Raw genomic sequence first — 18,566 nt, forward strand, 5'->3', positions numbered from 1 at the left:
TTTTGTTTTTTTTTTCTTCTTCTGAAAACTCTGCTATAAAATATTTGCACAAAATATAAGGACTAAAAGATAAGATACGAGGCACATCTAGAAAGTGAGTTTTCCCTTTATGTAATAATATCAATCACGTGTCAGTCGGACATGTACCCGGTTGACACCAGGATGAATGGCTTGCCGAAGCATGCTACTGCAGAGGCTACCCCGGTGCATTTTTCTTCTTTGGGAAACATGCTACTATTTACATACATACATGAGCTAAGAACCACACTGGGTGTAGCTAGAAATGTAGCTATTACATCTCTGAGTTGTCAACTTGCACGACAAACTCTGTGGAGATGGAAAGAATGTTATGTGCCAAGCAAAGGCATACATAAATGGGATGTTTCATCTTACCAATAAACTGCTCCACCCAAAACAGGCACAAAATTCGACTAGTCACTGACCTTATAACTAAACAGAGTCATCTAAGACACCATATACATCCAGCCGGACAGGCCATGCTTTTTTAGTTAGGTTAGTTAGTTAGTAATATCTTTAGCTGTTAACTGAAAATTTGTTTAACCTTTTTTATTACAACGAAAATGTTTGAAATAACGTTATTGAATTTTGTATATTAATAAATTGTGAAAAAATTATTGAATTGCAGTATTTCTAGATAAAAATATTGTGGCCTTAGTTCATTTTATTGTAAGCAATCTTCTAAAAAGTATTGTTTTCGAGTTATGCCTTTTTTCACTAGAGCCAGTGATACAATCAGTACCATGTCTCGATGTGTTTGTAAATGATTTCAATTATTCAATATTGAATATTTCAATATTCTAATTAACTATTCTAATTTTGTAAAGGAATACTAAAAACTAGACATACAATATACAATATATTTATTTTTTAAAACTAAGTGAACGTGTATAAAATCTTTTAAATAAAATTGAAATCTACTCTATTCGTAGAATACGTAGAGTAATAAAATAAAGAATTTAGGGAAAGTTGGATTAGAATATTTTCTATCAGGACAAATCTTTTGTGAAAACCTGTAATAAGCAAACGCGTACAGTAATTTTTGAGTACATAAATAAATATTTCTGAGAATAAATTTCGACTCATTTTAAGTTTGTTGATTACTTGAAAAATATCGAAGGGAAACTGGTTTAAAAAAGTTCATACTATATGATTTATTACTCTACGTACTTTCTAAATAACAAATTGTGCATGCAACGCCATAATTTCAACTGGAAATGATTCAGAATAATAAAGGAAACAACTAAAAATGTGGTAAATACGACATTAAATAAATATTTTAGAATAAATTTTCATAGACAGCACCCCGCATCCCGAGAGAAGGTGCTTGGCTGTTTTCTTCCTAAAAGGAGTTATTGGGAGTTTTTTCCGGTGTTCTTCAAGGAATAATTCACTGGACAGTGTCCATTGAATATCTCCTTAGCTCATCTTTGCTTAACTGAAAGGTTTTTTCGGGTACAGTTAGTAGAATAAGAAAAAAGTAACTTTGATTGTTTCAGACCAGGGGTCTAGCATCATATTTCTATTTCTTGTTGTTTTCCAATTTTTTATTAAGACAGCTTGAACACATCAGACAAGGAGACAGCCTCAGACCTATCTTGTTTGGCGTCATAATGGATGAGATCACAAACGAGGTAAAGCAAGCTGGAAGAGGATACCGGATGGGAAACAAATAGCGAAAGTTTTTAACATGCAGATATGCCTGAAGTAAACCAAGACTAGAGCAGAGAACACTATAACTAAGGGAGATATGTGACATCCAGCATGTAGTGAGATTGGCGAGACACCGACGAAGGGAATGGAGGGACCACGTGGACAGAATGTCAGATGACCAGTTGACAGAGATTGTAAAGAAAGAAAATGATGCAAACACAGTAGTTCTGACTGGTCATCGTTTCCGGACGAAGTGATTGTGAAAAATCGAAAGGTGGTGGACCTTAGCGAGGTCAGCAATTCCTGTAAACACAACCTTTTGAGAGACCGCTTAGGTTATGTCAAGATTTGGGCGGTCCCAAAAATGCTGACGGATGACAACGAACGGCTACATGTGGCAACCACCCCTAGTGACAATAAACATGTTTCAAACGTGAAAATTCGTTGGGAACCTTTCTTCATGGACAAGCTTAGTGTAAATACTTTGAAGGGCTCTTCTAATCTCTGATGGAATGAATATATTTGCATTGCATCGGTAGTTACGTTGTGCAATGAGTGCAATCAATTAAAAAAAACCGAGGAAAAGTTATGTGAATATTATACTGAAAGTGCTATGTCCAAAGGAATGTTTTCTGAGTAGTTTATGACTTTCGTTCGATGACGACGTTGCTGAATTCCGTTTTTATAGTAAATTATCTTTTTTATTGGAGAGAATAACTGCGCCAAACCGTCCTCAAGTCAGCCAGATGTAACTGAACGTATTAACAGTGTGTTATATTTATCTAAAATATTTATTTAATCAATATGAACTGCAAAATCTATTCGATGAAAAATTCGTATGTTATAGATAATTATATATATTTATATAAAGATTTTTTTGGCAAAACCAATTGTACAATTTTAACTAATCTACTTTTTGTACGAAAAAAACTTGAAGATTATTTAAATCGAGACGGACAGGAGCTTCTAATTCAAAATAACTATCTATAAGATGTTGTCTATTTCTCACAAGCGGGTAGTTCGATTGTAGCAGCTAGAAAAATATATGAATCCTAATTAGTAAACTAAATTAATACAAAAACTAGTTAAACATCGAAATTTACTACATAAGCATTTTTTTATCGAAGCTAAACCAAAATATCCGAACATCCTATTACACTCGATTAATTCTAGTGGTTCCTGCCGGGCTAAGTAGAGGATTAGAAGCTGTTGCCGAGTGTACAGAGTGTTTAGAAACTTTAGCACGCGAGTTATATCACTGTATTAAGCGAAAAAAATCGATTAAAAATCCCGAAACAATCACATGTCTATAACGCACAGATTAATCGCAAATTAACAATAATTCTTAGCCTATTAAAGCTTGTGGAACGTTTAAGTTCCTCCCTATCGAGAGATCCATAAAAGTATTTAGCTGCTGCCGCATTTTTGAACTTTGCGTTTTACACATGTGATTGTTTGGTGATTTTTATCGATTAATTCAGTGATATAACTCGCGTGCGATATAGTTTTTTGGTATTTAAGAGGGATCCACGTTTCTGTGAAACCACCTTGGCTAAATCTCCGACGTGACTATAACCTAACCTCAACAAGCAGTGATTGTGATATTTCGAGTCCAGACAGGACCAAATCCTGAGCTACAGCGCCAGCCTTCTTTGTAAAAACAGCAGCCTGGCTCTATACTCCATCAGATCGCTCCTACTTCGCTCCATGTTTTCAAGATGGGTGTTGATGGTTGCTGATTCGGCGGCGGCTGATTTGGATGACTGTGTGCTATCATCGGCGACTTATAGATGGCGTTTGCAGTTTTGTAGAGTAGATTGTCGGTGACAGGATATATTTATGGGGAACACCTCGAATCTTTCTCGAGTTGTGACCATCGATATTGACTTGGATGGATCGGTCTTTGAGAAAGCAACTAAACTAGTCGATAGATGAGGATGAAAAACCGTACGATCTTGATTTATTTTGAAGGTTTTAAGGAGTAATTATGTACGGGTATTTGAACCACTGTGTACCGAAATGAATTCGCCATCAGGAGAGGTTATTTAGCTACCTATTTGACTCTCACAAATTCTCCTGTGCCATAGGTTATTCTTTGTTTGAGATTTTTGTCTTGTCGCAAAAAAAAACACCGAAATTTACCAATACTGAAGCTTCTAAATTTGTATTTTTTTGTCTGTCGAAGTATTTTTTTCAATTTCGATTGAGGTACCTCCAAAACATGTGGTTTGTCGTGGTCGAGAATGATTCGTCTTCTGCGATTGGTTTCCCTAATTTTTCGAACACATCTGGCAAACAAATGCCAAATATATTTCGAAAAATCGTTTGCTTCGAAATGCTTCGTGGGCGAACGACTTTTTTTGGATTTGGTTCTAATCTTAAAAGACCCTTACAATCGATTGTTGTTTAGTTTATATACGCTTAGATCTATGATTCGTCGCCTATTAAAGACATCTTTTGAAGCACCAGGATTGAATTTTTTCAGCATTTTTTAGCACTAATCGACACAAGCTTCTTTTTGAGCGATTGCCAAATTATGAAGTATCCAACGCGAACAAATCGTTTTGACAGCTAAATATTGAACGTATGCCAGTGGAACTAAGGCCCAACTCGTTCTGAGTACGTTCACCATTAAAAATGTCAAACTTTATGATGACTGATGACTGATATGATGTCAGATTTGACATATTCACATCAGTGTTGCCATATCTCGAAACTTAAGTAGCAGACCTCGTAATAACAAGAACAAAACACTGGATATAATAATCGCAAACTGAATTGAGATCTGAAAAACAAATTAAAATGGCTGTTTGGTCACGAGCGATTGCCAAATTATGAAGTATCCAACGCGAACAAATCGTTTTGACAGCTAAATATTGAACGTATGCCAGTGGAACTAATGCCCAACTCGTTCTGAGTACGTTCACCATTAAAAATGTCAAACTTTATGATGACTGATATGATGTCAGATTTGACATATTCACATCAGTGTTGCCATATCTCGAAACTTAAGTAGCAGACCTCGTAATAACAAGAACAAAACACTGGATATAATAATCGCAAACTGAATTGAGATCTGAAAAACAAATTAAAATGGCTGTTTGGACACGAGCGATTGATAAATTATGAAGTATCCAACGCGAAGAAATCGTTTTGACAGCTAAATATTGAAAGTATGCCAGTGGAACTAATACCCAACTCGTTCTGAATACGTTCACCATTAAAAATGTCAAACTTTGTGATGACTGATGACTGATATGATGTCAGATTTGACATATTCACATCAGTGTTGCCATATCTCGAAACTTAAGTAGCAGACCTCGTAATAACAAGAACAAAACACTGGATATAATAATCGCAAACTGAATTGAGATCTGAAAAACAAATTAAAATGGCTGTTTGGACACGAGCGATTGCCAAATTATGAAGTATCCAACGCGAACAAATCGTTTTGACAGCTAAATATTGAACGTATGCCAGTGGAACTAATGCCCAACTCGTTCTGAGTACGTTCACCATTAAAAATGTCAAACTTTATGATGACTGATGACTGATATGATGTCAGATTTGACATATTCACATCAGTGTTGCCATATCTCGAAACTTAAGTAGCAGACCTCGTAATAACAAGAACAAAACACTGGATATAATAATCGCAAACTGAATTGAGATCTGAAAAACAAATTAAAATGGCTGTTTGGACACGAGCGATTGATAAATTATGAAGTATCCAACGCGAAGAAATCGTTTTGACAGCTAAATATTGAAAGTATGCCAGTGGAACTAATACCCAACTCGTTCTGAATACGTTCACCATTAAAAATGTCAAACTTTGTGATGACTGATGACTGATATGATGTCAGATTTGACATATTCACATCAGTGTTGCCATATCTCGAAACTTAAGTAGCAGACCTCGTAATAACAAGAACAAAACACTGGATATAATAATCGCAAACTGAATTGAGATCTGAAAAACAAATTAAAATGGCTGTTTGGACACGAGCGATTGCCAAATTATGAAGTATCCAACGCGAACAAATCGTTTTGACAGCTAAATATTGAACGTATGCCAGTGGAACTAATGCCCAACTCGTTCTGAGTACGTTCACCATTAAAAATGTCAAACTTTATGATGACTGATGACTGATATGATGTCAGATTTGACATATTCACATCAGTGTTGCCATATCTCGAAACTTAAGTAGCAGACCTCGTAATAACAAGAACAAAACACTGGATATAATAATCGCAAACTGAATTGAGATCTGAAAAACAAATTAAAATGGCTGTTTGGACACGAGCGATTGATAAATTATGAAGTATCCAACGCGAAGAAATCGTTTTGACAGCTAAATATTGAAAGTATGCCAGTGGAACTAATACCCAACTCGTTCTGAATACGTTCACCATTAAAAATGTCAAACTTTGTGATGACTGATGACTGATATGATGTCAGATTTGACATATTCACATCAGTGTTGCCATATCTCGAAACTTAAGTAGCAGACCTCGTAATAACAAGAACAAAACACTGGATATAATAATCGCAAACTGAATTGAGATCTGAAAAACAAATTAAAATGGCTGTTTGGACACGAGCGATTGATAAATTATGAAGTATCCAACGCGAAGAAATCGTTTTGACAGCTAAATATTGAAAGTATGCCAGTGGAACTAAGGCCCAACTCGTTCTGAATACGTTCACCATTAAAAATGTCAAACTTTATGATGACTGATATGATGTCAGATTTGACATATTCACATCAGTGTTGCCATATCTCGAAACTTGAGTAGCAGACCTCGTAATAACAAGAACAAAACACTGGATATAATAATCGCAAACTGAATTGAGATCTGAAAAACAAATTAAAATGGCTGTTTGGACATGACGCATGTGTCCTTCGCCAATATCTTACTGAGTTAACTGAAAATAGTGCCAAGAGGGCCTCGAATCGCTTAGCGCCTTCAGTGGTTGTATGTATTATGAAGCGGTAAAATACCCGATGTATTAAAACACATATTTACTTACAATAATTATTGAATACGTGAAATATAATTTCTAAATATGCAATAACAGAAACTAATTCTATAAACATTGTCACCCACCTTTCGAGGAGTCTTCTCTTCAAGTCAGGAGGGTATGTAACATAAATATATTCATTATCTTTATCAGGTGCTAGATAATAGTCTTCGGTATATATTTGATTTCCGTCCATATTTTGGTGCAGATCGTGCCTCAATGCATGAGCCGGAGATGGAGTTGACCTATCAGTAATGCTAGCACTAGTAACGCTGACGTCGTCAGTACTAAAAAAGTTTTTACTATCAGGGGGTTAGAATCGGTCACTGCAGCACAAGAGGTTTCTCAAAAGCCCAACAAGAATACTAAAAAACAAAGTCTATTGTACCTAAAGGTACTTATAGGTACCCAATAACCTCGGAAAAAGATGTGGAGGTAAGTAGGATACAAAACCCTCAAAACTAGCGTCTTTTGGGAGGAGTATATGTATTTTGGTTAGGTTATTGTATATTGCATTTCATCAGCGACACTTTTTGTATCACTGGGAACGTTATTCAATCGATTGCAGTTTGGAATCCGTAGTAGCACCGAGTCTAATCCTCTGTGATGTTGATTCCATCAGTTTTGCTTTCTGTTCGCCTGCGGTACAAATCGGAAAGATATTCTTCCTCTTACCCAAATCTTTGCAGACCATGGTGCGCTTCGAGTTCCTTCAATTCCTCAATCGTAGAGTCACTCGCCGATCTCTTGAATGTTTCGTACTCGCTCAATCACGTCTGATGTTCTGCTTGTCGACGACTGACTTGATCTTGTCTGATGTCTTTTAGAAACACATCGTTTAATTTTTGAAATCTCACACCAGAAAGGACGAACATAAATTCGAATACCAAACATAACCTTGAAATTTTTTGTATTTGTTGAATATTTGGAATAAATATAACAACTGTTGATGTGCGCTAGAAAACCTCAAGAGCAGTAACCGGCTAAAAGAGAATTTAAGTGTATTTAAGCTCTATAATATGTAACTTACTCAAATAAAACCCAAATAATATAGTAGCACATACAAATACCCAATGAAGTGACCATAATTATCATACAAAGAAGGCCCCATGGAAAACTTCTAATATCCGATTGGGAATCCTCCCAGTATCTGTCGCAAGTGAGGTACCAACAAACTGCTCTGTTGAGTTCGTCTAGAAAAAAAATCGACAATATACAGCGTCATTAGGAACAATTCTTATTTTGAAACAATAATTTCCAAAGGGAAAAAGTTTTAAATATATTTGATTCATTATATCCACTCAATTATTTCATTTGCTGCTTTGCTCACCATTTGTTCAATCTCAATAAGACTTAAAGTTTGGCGGATGCGCCGTGTACATTTTTTGGATGGCATTTTCTTGTATTGTTTTTATAAGTTGTTTACGTTATGTTTTGACTGTTTTTATAGACACAATTTCTTGGGGGGCATTTTTATTTAATTTTTGTTCATTTTTTGAATCGACTTTTAGAAGTTAGAATACGGTATAATTATGAACATCCCTCATAAAAAAACCCCGGCCCGGGTTGTCCAAATAAACCCCCCTTGTGCTTAGTTGTAGTTAATTGTTTGTAAATATAATTTTGATTGAATTTATATAAATTTTCTCATGTTAATTTCAGTAAATAAGTAAAATTGTACACATAATAAACGTTTTATAAAAAAAATGTAAAAGGTTGTTTATTTATTATATTTCCTACAATTTTATTTGATTGACAATAAAGGTGAAATAGTTTAGTTTCTCGGTCTTGGACCGAACAACGAATTAGTTACAAGGTAAGTCGCTACACAGGCGAACTAATCCCTTTACCACTGACGGAGAGCGTGCCGAGACGCACCCGCTTAATTATCGGAAATAGGACCTTGGGATTTTTTTAATTCGAATTAATGTTGGATCAAATAATTTATATCAAAAAACCTTTCGTTAGTGCCGAAAGTTTATCTCAAATAGCCCCGTACTCGGTGATAATGTGTCAAAATGGCTGCCGTATTGGATGGCATTCTATAATCCGAATTATCTAGAAGTTTGTTAGATATTTTTTTAAATAAGTGAGAACAATTCAATATGAATAATGACGTACCTTCAACTTCTTTGAAATCTTTTAAAGATAATTGTAAGAGTAAACCACCTATGCAATCTCTAACTAAAATTTCGCATTTCGTTTTGATTTTTTGTAGTTCTTCCGGCTTACAATGGGCTTTGAGTTTTTGCAATTCGGCAAATCGTTGTTGTCTATTGTCAGGTGCAGGCAAGGCCGAATCAACCAAATCGCTCTGACATACGTTGTTGGAGTTGTTTTGGGATTTGTCATCTTTGTTGTTGCCGCCGTTTCGTTCTTCTGGAAAATAATTCGTAAATTGTATTAGTCGGGAATACTCGTGAGTAACAAATCGATACAAGTCGCACGTCCGCGGTCAAAAGATTCTAGCAAAAAATCTGTAGCTTTATTTTTTTTCAGATTATAGCATCTCAAAGCAAATAGTTTTAGCTTTGGAATGAGTGGTCTATATTGTTATACAGTAAAGAAAATACAAGCTCAATTTCGTCAAAATAATAATTCATTTGGAATTGACCCAGCTTCCCATCGATGCTATCCCATTTTGAGGTCCAAGCAACGCGCTTGACAAACCATTTCGACGACATCCTGTATGAACGAAACCTGCAGTATGTGGACAGGAATTGTCTTACATTATGTTGAAGTTTTCGTCGACGAAACCAGCGTAAGGAACGACGAATCTCCTAAAATTTCTTCTATGTATCCGCTCCACCGCAAAATTCAATTGAATTCCATTGAAATGCCCGCCCAAACTAGCGAGGAACATCCACCAAAAGATACGGAACACCGCGCGGATCACCAGGTTTCCTGTTTTCCTCTTCTATCCATACAGACACATTCCGCTTTCGTCTGAGAGAGAATGGGGTCTCATTGAGACTCAGTCCAATTAACATGTTCTCTGGCTAATCGTACACGGGCTGCTCGGAGCTGATCATGGAATGAATCGGTCATCTTTTTCTTTCGGAATCGCGTCTTCGACTAACTAACTTAATCAGTCTCTTGGTAACGACGATCAACTTTGGAAACAGCAGACTGACTCATGTTCAGCGCACTGGCCACTTCTTGCTGACTCTGGCCTTGTCGCTTGTGTAGCTTTATCACTTGTTGTGTCCATTTTCTTGTTTGTTTAAGGGAGATGTGTATCGATTGACGTTTGATCGCTAACTGATAGTGATGGATCAGGCAAATATTCTTTTCTAGGGGTCAGTGGCCTCTAATTAGCACCGTTGTAAACAAGTATGAATAAGGATTGTTGGACTGGGACAGCAAGAAGCTAGTTATTATATAGTTTAACTTACACCCCTTCGATTTCGTTAAAATTTTGGTATGTTATAAAGAAAATTACGCTGAACAAGAATATGTATATATATAGGACGCGGAAATCATCCCTTCAGGTACTTTTTTGCGTTTAAAGAATCAAATAATTGTAATGATTTTTCAGTGATTGTAATATTTAAATAAATCGTCGAAACCTTAACTAATCTAACCTAACCTAACTTATCCTAACCTAATAACTTAACCTAACCTAACTTATCCTAACCTAATAACTTAACCTAACCTACATACTTCTCTGCAAAATGAAATCCAATCACAAGGTTTTTTTCTTGATGATAAAATAGATATACAAACTGTATGTAGAATCATAGCTTATTTTATTTATTGCCGACCACCTCATCAAGAAAAAACCATGAGATTTCAATAACAGCAACTCCTGCTTTTGATTAGATTTCATTTTGTAGAGAAGTATGTAGGTTAGGTTAAGTTATTAGGTTAGGTTAGGTTAGGTTTCGACGATTAATTTAAATATTACAATCACTGAAAAATCATTAGAATTATTTGATTCTTTAAACGCAAAAAAGTACCTGAAGGGATGATTTCCGCGTCCTATATATATACATATTCTTGTTCAGCGTAATTTTCTTTATAACATACCAAAATTTATGTCCACTTTATCCCACAACTAAAAAACCACTTTGCCCCCTAATGTGATCCAATATACTCGTAAAAACTAAGTTAACAAAAAACACGCAGTATTAGTTTCGTTTTCTGTAAGTTATCTTTGATTTACTTTGATTTAATAAAATACTTTTTAGATTTTAGATTAGATTAGGCTAAAATGCTTACGAGCTTACATCTAAATATTACCAACACGTGTTAAAGAAACTTTGAAAGGTCAAATAAACAAACATATTCATTTGAAGACATACTGGTTAGTTTAGGACGCTAAAGAGAAGCCATTTTGACCCTAGGGGCCGCTTTGCCTCGACTTCCCCTATATTAATTATGACTATTATGATATTTGATTTTTAATACTAACGGTTACTATTCGTAGATTCAGTCGCCTCATTTTTCTGGCAATGTCTCTTGATACTGGCATCATTTTTAGCATGTTTCTGCATGTGCGGATAATTGCCATTTTTAAAAGTATATTTCGCTATATGTCGAGGACTCGAAGTTGCCAATGCTTTCGAATATGCCGAAGCTTCTCGCCAAATTTCAATATCAGTGTTTTCTTGCTCTTGATAAACCGATTTTAGGTCTTGGCTCTTCAAAACATCACATCTCATGATGTCGCAATAGTCGGCAAGGCACACTGCGTCTTCAGCCTGAAACAATTCGGATGTATTCGTTACAGCCGTTTGTTACAATTTATGCGGGGAGACCTACAGCGTCTTCACATTGGTACTTTTGTAACAAGGAGGACTGGTTTGAAGACAAACACTTGTGTCATTTGGTGTGAAGAAATGCTGAAAAAATTCAATCGCCGTGCTTCAAAGACGAATTATGGATCTAGAAATACGGATCCCAAGTTAAACAACAATTGACTATAAAGGTCTTTCAAGATGAGCCAGATCCAACGAAAGTTGTTTGCGCACAAAGCACTTCGAAGCAAATGATAGTCTGGAATAACTGGACATGTCACACCGTTCCATTAGAGCAACGTAGAACGGTCAATTCTGAATGGTACAACAGCATTTGTTTGCCAAAATCAGTAAAAAATGAAACTGGGATCAATTTTACTAGCAAAATAGGATGGAATTTAAATAAAAAACAAATAAAGTTAACAGGAAAGAAGTTTTAATGACGAAATACGACATAGAAGCATGGGACGACGATTGTAAAAATAGATGCTTAAAAACACCTGTGTCCAAAGATCAAAGGCTTATTATCTTACATGCTGGAGGTGGAGCAGGATTTATAACTAAGACATTTACAATTTTTGAATCCAGAATGAAAACCGGAGACTATTACATATCACAATACACAGTTACAGCCTATTCCACACTATCATCCAGAGCTAAGCTCAATAGAAAAGAGGTTACTGTATAACTTTGAAAAAATATTTGTATAAAAGTTCAAGAATACAATCGATTAATCAATTACACTATGATAAATACCAAGTATTCAAAAGCTCGGGTGACGTATTGAAATACACCTTGGTATTGAATTTCCACAATCCCACAACAAACATTAAGTTGTGTGAGCGACGTCAAGGTATAACACGTTTTCTATGAAAGACCTTCTACAGATTATAAATTTGTCTAGCAACAGAGAACAACTACAAAAATAACGATACAACAAATTATTTGTTGCTTTTTTCATCATACCTTGTTTATATCATATCAAAGTAATTGGAAACTTGCCTAGAAGCTAAGCCCAATAGAAAAAATATGGGCGTTAGAGAAGTAACTTTTAATTGGGCGATGTGTGGACGTTAACACGAAAAACATTTTGGCGGGTGACTGTATAACATTGGAAAAATATTTGTACAAAAGTTGAAATGTTTTATTGTGGGTCAAATTTAATGATTCATACAAAATTTAAGACACTAAAGTACAATCCTTGATTGATCAAGATCACGATGATAAATACTATTCAAAAGTTTTAATTTCCACAATCCCACAACAAACAGAAAACAATCAAAGTTATTGGAAACTTGCCTAGAAGCTAAACTCAATAGAAAAAATAAGGGCGTTAGAGAAGTAACTTTTAATTGGGCGATGTGTGGACGTTAACACGAAAAACATTTTGTCGGGTGACTGTATAACATTGGAAAAATATTTGAACAAAAGTTGAAATGTTTTATTTTGGGTCAAATTTAATGATTCATACAAAATTTAAGACAGTAAAGTACAATCCTTGATTGATCAAGATCACGATGATAAATACTATTCAAAAGTTTTAATTTCCACAATCCCACAACAAACAGAAAACAATCAAAATTATTGGAAACTTGCCTAGAAGCTAAACTCAATAGAAAAAATATGGGCGTTAGAGAAGTAACTTTTAATTGGGCGATGTGTGGACGTTAACACGAAAAACATTTTGTCGGGTGACTGTATAACATTGGAAAAATATTTGAACAAAAGTTGAAATGTTTTATTTTGGGTCAAATTTAATGATTCATACAAAATTTAAGACAGTAAAGTACAATCCTTGATTGATCAAGTCCACGATGATAAATACTATTCAAAAGTTTTAATTTCCACAATCCCACAACAAACAGAAAACAATCAAAATTATTGGAAACTTGCCTAGAAGCTAAACTCAATAGAAAAAATATGGGCGTTAGAGAAGTAACTTTTAATTGGGCGATGTGTGGACGTTAACACGAAAAACATTTTGTCGGGTGACTGTATAACATTGGAAAAATATTTGAACAAAAGTTGAAATGTTTTATTTTGGGTCAAATTTAATGATTCATACAAAATTTAAGACAGTAAAGTACAATCCTTGATTGATCAAGTCCACGATGATAAATACTATTCAAAAGTTTTAATTTCCACAATCCCACAACAAACAGAAAACAATCAAAATTATTGGAAACTTGCCTAGAAGCTAAACTCAATAGAAAAAATATGGGCGTTAGAGAAGTAACTTTTAATTGGGCGATGTGTGGACGTTAACACGAAAAACATTTTGTCGGGTGACTGTATAACATTGGAAAAATATTTGAACAAAAGTTGAAATGTTTTATTTTGGGTCAAATTTAATGATTCATACAAAATTTAAGACAGTAAAGTACAATCCTTGATTGATCAAGTCCACGATGATAAATACTATTCAAAAGTTTTAATTTCCACAATCCCACAACAAACAGAAAACATCTACAAAAGTTATTGGAAACTTGCCTAGAAGTATATGGTTATCAAGTGATATAATTCGTGAATATTTGAACAAAACTTACCACATTTATAAATTCCTTGTGTCGATTGTCAAAATGCATATCTAAATATTTTTCTTCGAAGAAAGATTTTCCGCAAATACCGCAAGTCCACTGCGAAGCTCTGTGTTGTTTTTTGGCCGCTTGTTGTGGTCCGAATATGTCTCTCATAGGATGAAAAGGACATTCTAATGGTAGAGTAACTTTAAATTTTTCTAAAACTGGTAGCCATTTTGTTTGTATTATCTTTCTCACTATTCTAGCATTATCTCTTGGACAAGATATCTTGAAAACCGAAGGTCCCGGCCATGGTATCAAAGATAACACGAACAGAATAGTTACCTGCAAACAGGAACATTTGTAATGGTTTAAAGTTTAAATTTTGTATTTTTTTCTTGCTTCGTCTTTCAATTCAGACCGATATTCAGCAATGGCATTAGCAAATCTGCCTCTGAAAAATTAATTTGTTATTTTTAAACCTTCACTAAGATTTTCCAAATTAAATGTCACGTTGCAAGCGCTTGTTGAAGCGTCTTCTTCAACGGGATGTGAATTTAACATTTCCTCCAAGTCGGCTTCGGTCAAATCTTCATCTTGCGATTCAAGCAACTCCTGAGAACGTCACTTGATTCTAACTGTTCAAACCTATTTCCATATTATCCAATATGATTTTGGAGAGTTTGTCTAATGTAATAGATCTTAAAGGCCTGGATTATTCCTTGTTTTGTTTGAAATTCTCTTCCAAAACAGTGCAGTTTCGTCTGCATTAGAGTTTTGCTTAGGTTTGTATCCTTCATCAGCTACCATGTTTGCAAATTTCTCTGGAAATCTTTCTGCTGCAGCAGCGTCTGCAGATGCGCCTTTTCCAATGAGTTTAATGCTATATGCAACGATTGTCTCACTTTGAACTTATTGAATCAACCTTCCGACGCTTGAAATCCTCCACCTGGATATGCACCACCGCAACTACCACCAGAATGCTTAAAAAGTGCGTAAAGACGTTTTGTCTTCTCCCGGATCATTGGCTTACTCAAAAGTACCATTTTTTGGTTCGGTTATCCATCAAAGAATCAGTAGTTCAATGACACAATATCCAGATGCATTAGAACATAGCAGCAGAGTAACTCTATCCATTGCTGTCTTGAATCCAGGAGCAGAATCTTCGCTTTTATAAATGATTGTTTGTTTGGAATTCTCTTCCAAAACAGTGCAGTTTCGTCTGCATTAAAGACTTGCTCAGGTTTGTATCCTTCATCAGCTACTATGTTTGCAAATTTCTCTGGATATGCACCACCGCAACTACCACCAGAATGCTTAAAAAGTGCGTAAAGACGTTTTGTCTTCTCCCGGATCATTGGCTTACTCAAAAGTACCATTTTTTGGTTCGGTTATCCATCAAAGAATCAGTAGTTCAATGACACAATATCCAGATGCATTAGAACATAGCAGCAGAGTAACTCTATCCATTGCTGTCTTGAATCCAGGAGCAGAATCTTCGCTTTTATAAATGATTGTTTTGTTTGGAATTCTCTTCCAAAACAGTGCAGTTTCGTCTGCATTAGAGTCTTGCTCAGGTTTGTATCCTTCATCAGCTACTATGTTTGCAAATTTCTCTGGATATGCACCACCGCAACTACCACCAGAATGCTTAAAAAGTGCGTAAAGACGTTTTGTCTTCTCCCGGATCATTGGCTTACTCAAAAGTACCATTTTTTGGTTCGGTTATCCATCAAAGAATCAGTAGTTCAATGACACAATATCCAGATGCATTAGAACATAGCAGCAGAGTAACTCTATCCATTGCTGTCTTGAATCCAGGAGCAGAATCTTCGCTTTTATAAATGATTGTTTTGTTTGGAATTCTCTTCCAAAACAGTGCAGTTTCGTCTGCATTAGAGTCTTGCTCAGGTTTGTATCCTTCATCAGCTACTATGTTTGCAAATTTCTCTGGATATGCACCACCGCAACTACCACCAGAATGCTTAAAAAGTGCGTAAAGACGTTTTGTCTTCTCCCGGATCATTGGATTACTCAAAAGTACCATTTTTTGGTTCGGTCTTCGATCCATAACGACAACGCAAGATCCATTTTTTTTATCGCGAACAATTTTTACTGACTCCCTGGTAATGTATGATGATATGTACCTGGATTTTTCAAACAATCCCTTATATTTAAAGTCTCAAGAATGCTGAGCATTATATGTGTTTACCCAAGAATAATTCTCGGTCTAGTTGAAAGATATTTTTAAAGACTCTGAAACTAGAGCCAAAAACCCCGAGTAATTGTAACCCCTATGGGTGTGAAATTTAATTAACTAATGCTTTCCAAATAAACCTAAAAACCAGCTGAATATTTCTACACCAACTAACAATGTTAACAAGTTTATAATCGACATTTTCGGTTGAGAAATATTTTGTTGATTTCGATTTAGACGAATGTAAAGTTTCATAACCTACCCTTAACCTTTTGACACACTTACGTGTACTTAAATTTCAAACATTCGTGTTATTTATAAAACGAAATTTAATATACTAAATCAAGAAATTAATTACCTGGATATAGAGAGAATTCGGCTTCATTCATATTCTTCACTATGACATTGTAAAAACATTAACTCTATATCGGCACTTTTGGTAGAAGCAAATAGGACGCTGTTCGGGCGCAGGTCCTTTTATTAAAGGCGTACGCCTACTTTTTTTAAGGGTTAATTCGGTTAATTTACGTACAAGAAAAAAGTTTTAGAGTTCACCATCCATATGGTGTATTTACCGTTTGCATATTGTGGATTAGCATCATTCATATTGAATGTAGTCTGTGCAAAAATCTCCTGAGTTGTTTCTAGTGACCAAAATCTTACTCAATTGCTTCTGAAGAGCTAGAAAAACTGACACTGACAGAGGTCAGATTTGTACAAGAGACTCTTTCTTACTTTCGCATGTTTTTTGATCATTTTGTCAAATGCGGCACCGTACATGAAACAGTTTGGGTAAAATTTCGAAAACATATCTTGACCGTGGTTTAAACAGGGTTGCTGAAGAGATTAGGTCATTTTCCTCTTGTAATACATGACAAACATCTTCCTTACTACGCCTATAAGGGTTCAGTTCTATAAAGAAACAATACCCAACACTCTTCTTAATCCTTAACTATAATTGTGGATCCAATGGATCCAGGTTGAATTTTCAAAGTCCAGTTTACTCGAGTTATTTTCAAATTTCCCGCGTAGTTAGCATGGATATGAACCTTAGATCAAATCTTTGATTATAGAAATCTTTTTCCTTGGTACGGAGCCAGTCTGAGAGATGTCGTTAGTATCAAATTTTTATGCAGAGTGACGGATCTATCGAGTATATAATCTTTGATCCAGTACAGTGTCTTGAAAGGCCTTGCTCAGTCTTTATGTGAACCTTATATGATATCGCGATGCTATAATCGAAGACTGCCCACACCACTGCTAATGAGCATTGCACTAGCTCTAAAAATTGAGTTGACAGGAGCTTTTGGAGAGACCATAAAATTGGAAAGAAAGAAAAGAAAGCGATGAACATTCTGTTTGCCTGGGAAAAGAGTTAAGACTGTGCAGTTATGCATGACTGATTTTGTAAGTGCTATTAAAGTAAAAAATTAAAGTTCCTATTGTTGATTTTGATAAATATAGATTCCTTGTAAAACAAAATATTAGTTTTATTTGAAATAACCTTAAAAAATATGTATCATTTGATTTGGTGGCCATTTTAAAATACACGGGTCCATTGGGCCCACGACAGTACGTAAGAATTTTTCACCACTATAGTTAAGGGTTAAACCTCAACCCATTATTAAAACATGGGGTAATTGGCTGGAAGTCGCTTTTTTAATCGCGAGAATTTTTGTTTACTAAAAGATTTAAATTCAGAATTGTCTGACGAATCTTCTTAAACTTTTATTCGGAAGCACAAAAATAAAACAACAAATTTTGTTTATAAAAATTAATTATAGCTTTGTTTCTAGAACAATAACACGAATTTGTCATTAACCCGAAAAGTTAGACTAATAACTAAAAGAATCTGAGGCAGTTTTTCAAAATTTCATAGACAAAACGGGAGGCATAATTTGTTATTGAAAAAAAAATTGTGTGTAGTTAAGTGGCTAATATTTTAGGGGCGGAAAGAAATTTTTATATTCAGATAAGAGCAGATAAGAGAAATTCAGTTATTTATGCTACAAGTGAGTAAAGTAATACTTTTTTCACGAGTAGGACGGAGCTTCTGCTTTTCAAAATATTGAAGCAACTTGAAAGATGTTACAAATAATATAATTACATTAAAATTTTTCGCTATCATAACTTACGTATAAGATAATGATAGTCGGGAGCTTGCAACAGAAACTTGCAAATATTTTAGATTTTTTTGGATCTATAGCCAAATGATTTATTCAAATATGCAATGGGTTTCGAGTATTTAAACATGTCTACGTCGTTATTTACCATTAGGGTGCCTTTCAGTTTTGAATAAGTCAAACAAAGTGTTGAAGACTTCCACATTTTGGATTCAGTTTCAAAATAAGCTAGTAACACTCTTTCTGTGAAGCTGTTTATGTATTTTTTAGTACTTTCTCTGGATTTCTCATTGA

The 18,566-nt window shown here is 35.0% G+C and overlaps 1 protein-coding gene across 2 annotated transcripts; it reads right to left on the reverse strand.

The window, feature by feature from the left end:
* Window positions 1-112: 112 nt before the first annotated feature.
* On the reverse strand, window positions 113-16,608 carry LOC130447585 (uncharacterized). Of its 2 annotated transcripts, none has more exons than XM_056784470.1 (7): window positions 16,508-16,608; window positions 13,980-14,297; window positions 11,109-11,397; window positions 8,816-9,073; window positions 7,725-7,887; window positions 6,781-6,996; window positions 113-2,704 (listed from the first exon to the last, which is right to left on the reverse strand). In XM_056784470.1, exons 1-7 carry the CDS (start codon window positions 16,532-16,534, stop codon window positions 2,677-2,679), a joined length of 1,299 nt encoding a protein of 432 aa, XP_056640448.1. In that variant the 5' UTR covers window positions 16,535-16,608; the 3' UTR covers window positions 113-2,676. The 2 variants fall into 2 exon arrangements, with proteins under 2 accessions (XP_056640448.1, XP_056640449.1); XM_056784471.1 differs by having other exon boundaries at window positions 6,781-6,981; window positions 16,508-16,602.
* Between the last annotated feature and the right edge of the window lie 1,958 nt (window positions 16,609-18,566).

Source organism: Diorhabda sublineata, chromosome 8 (assembly GCF_026230105.1).
Source record: "Diorhabda sublineata isolate icDioSubl1.1 chromosome 8, icDioSubl1.1, whole genome shotgun sequence".
Taxonomy (NCBI): Eukaryota; Metazoa; Arthropoda; class Insecta; order Coleoptera; family Chrysomelidae; genus Diorhabda; species Diorhabda sublineata.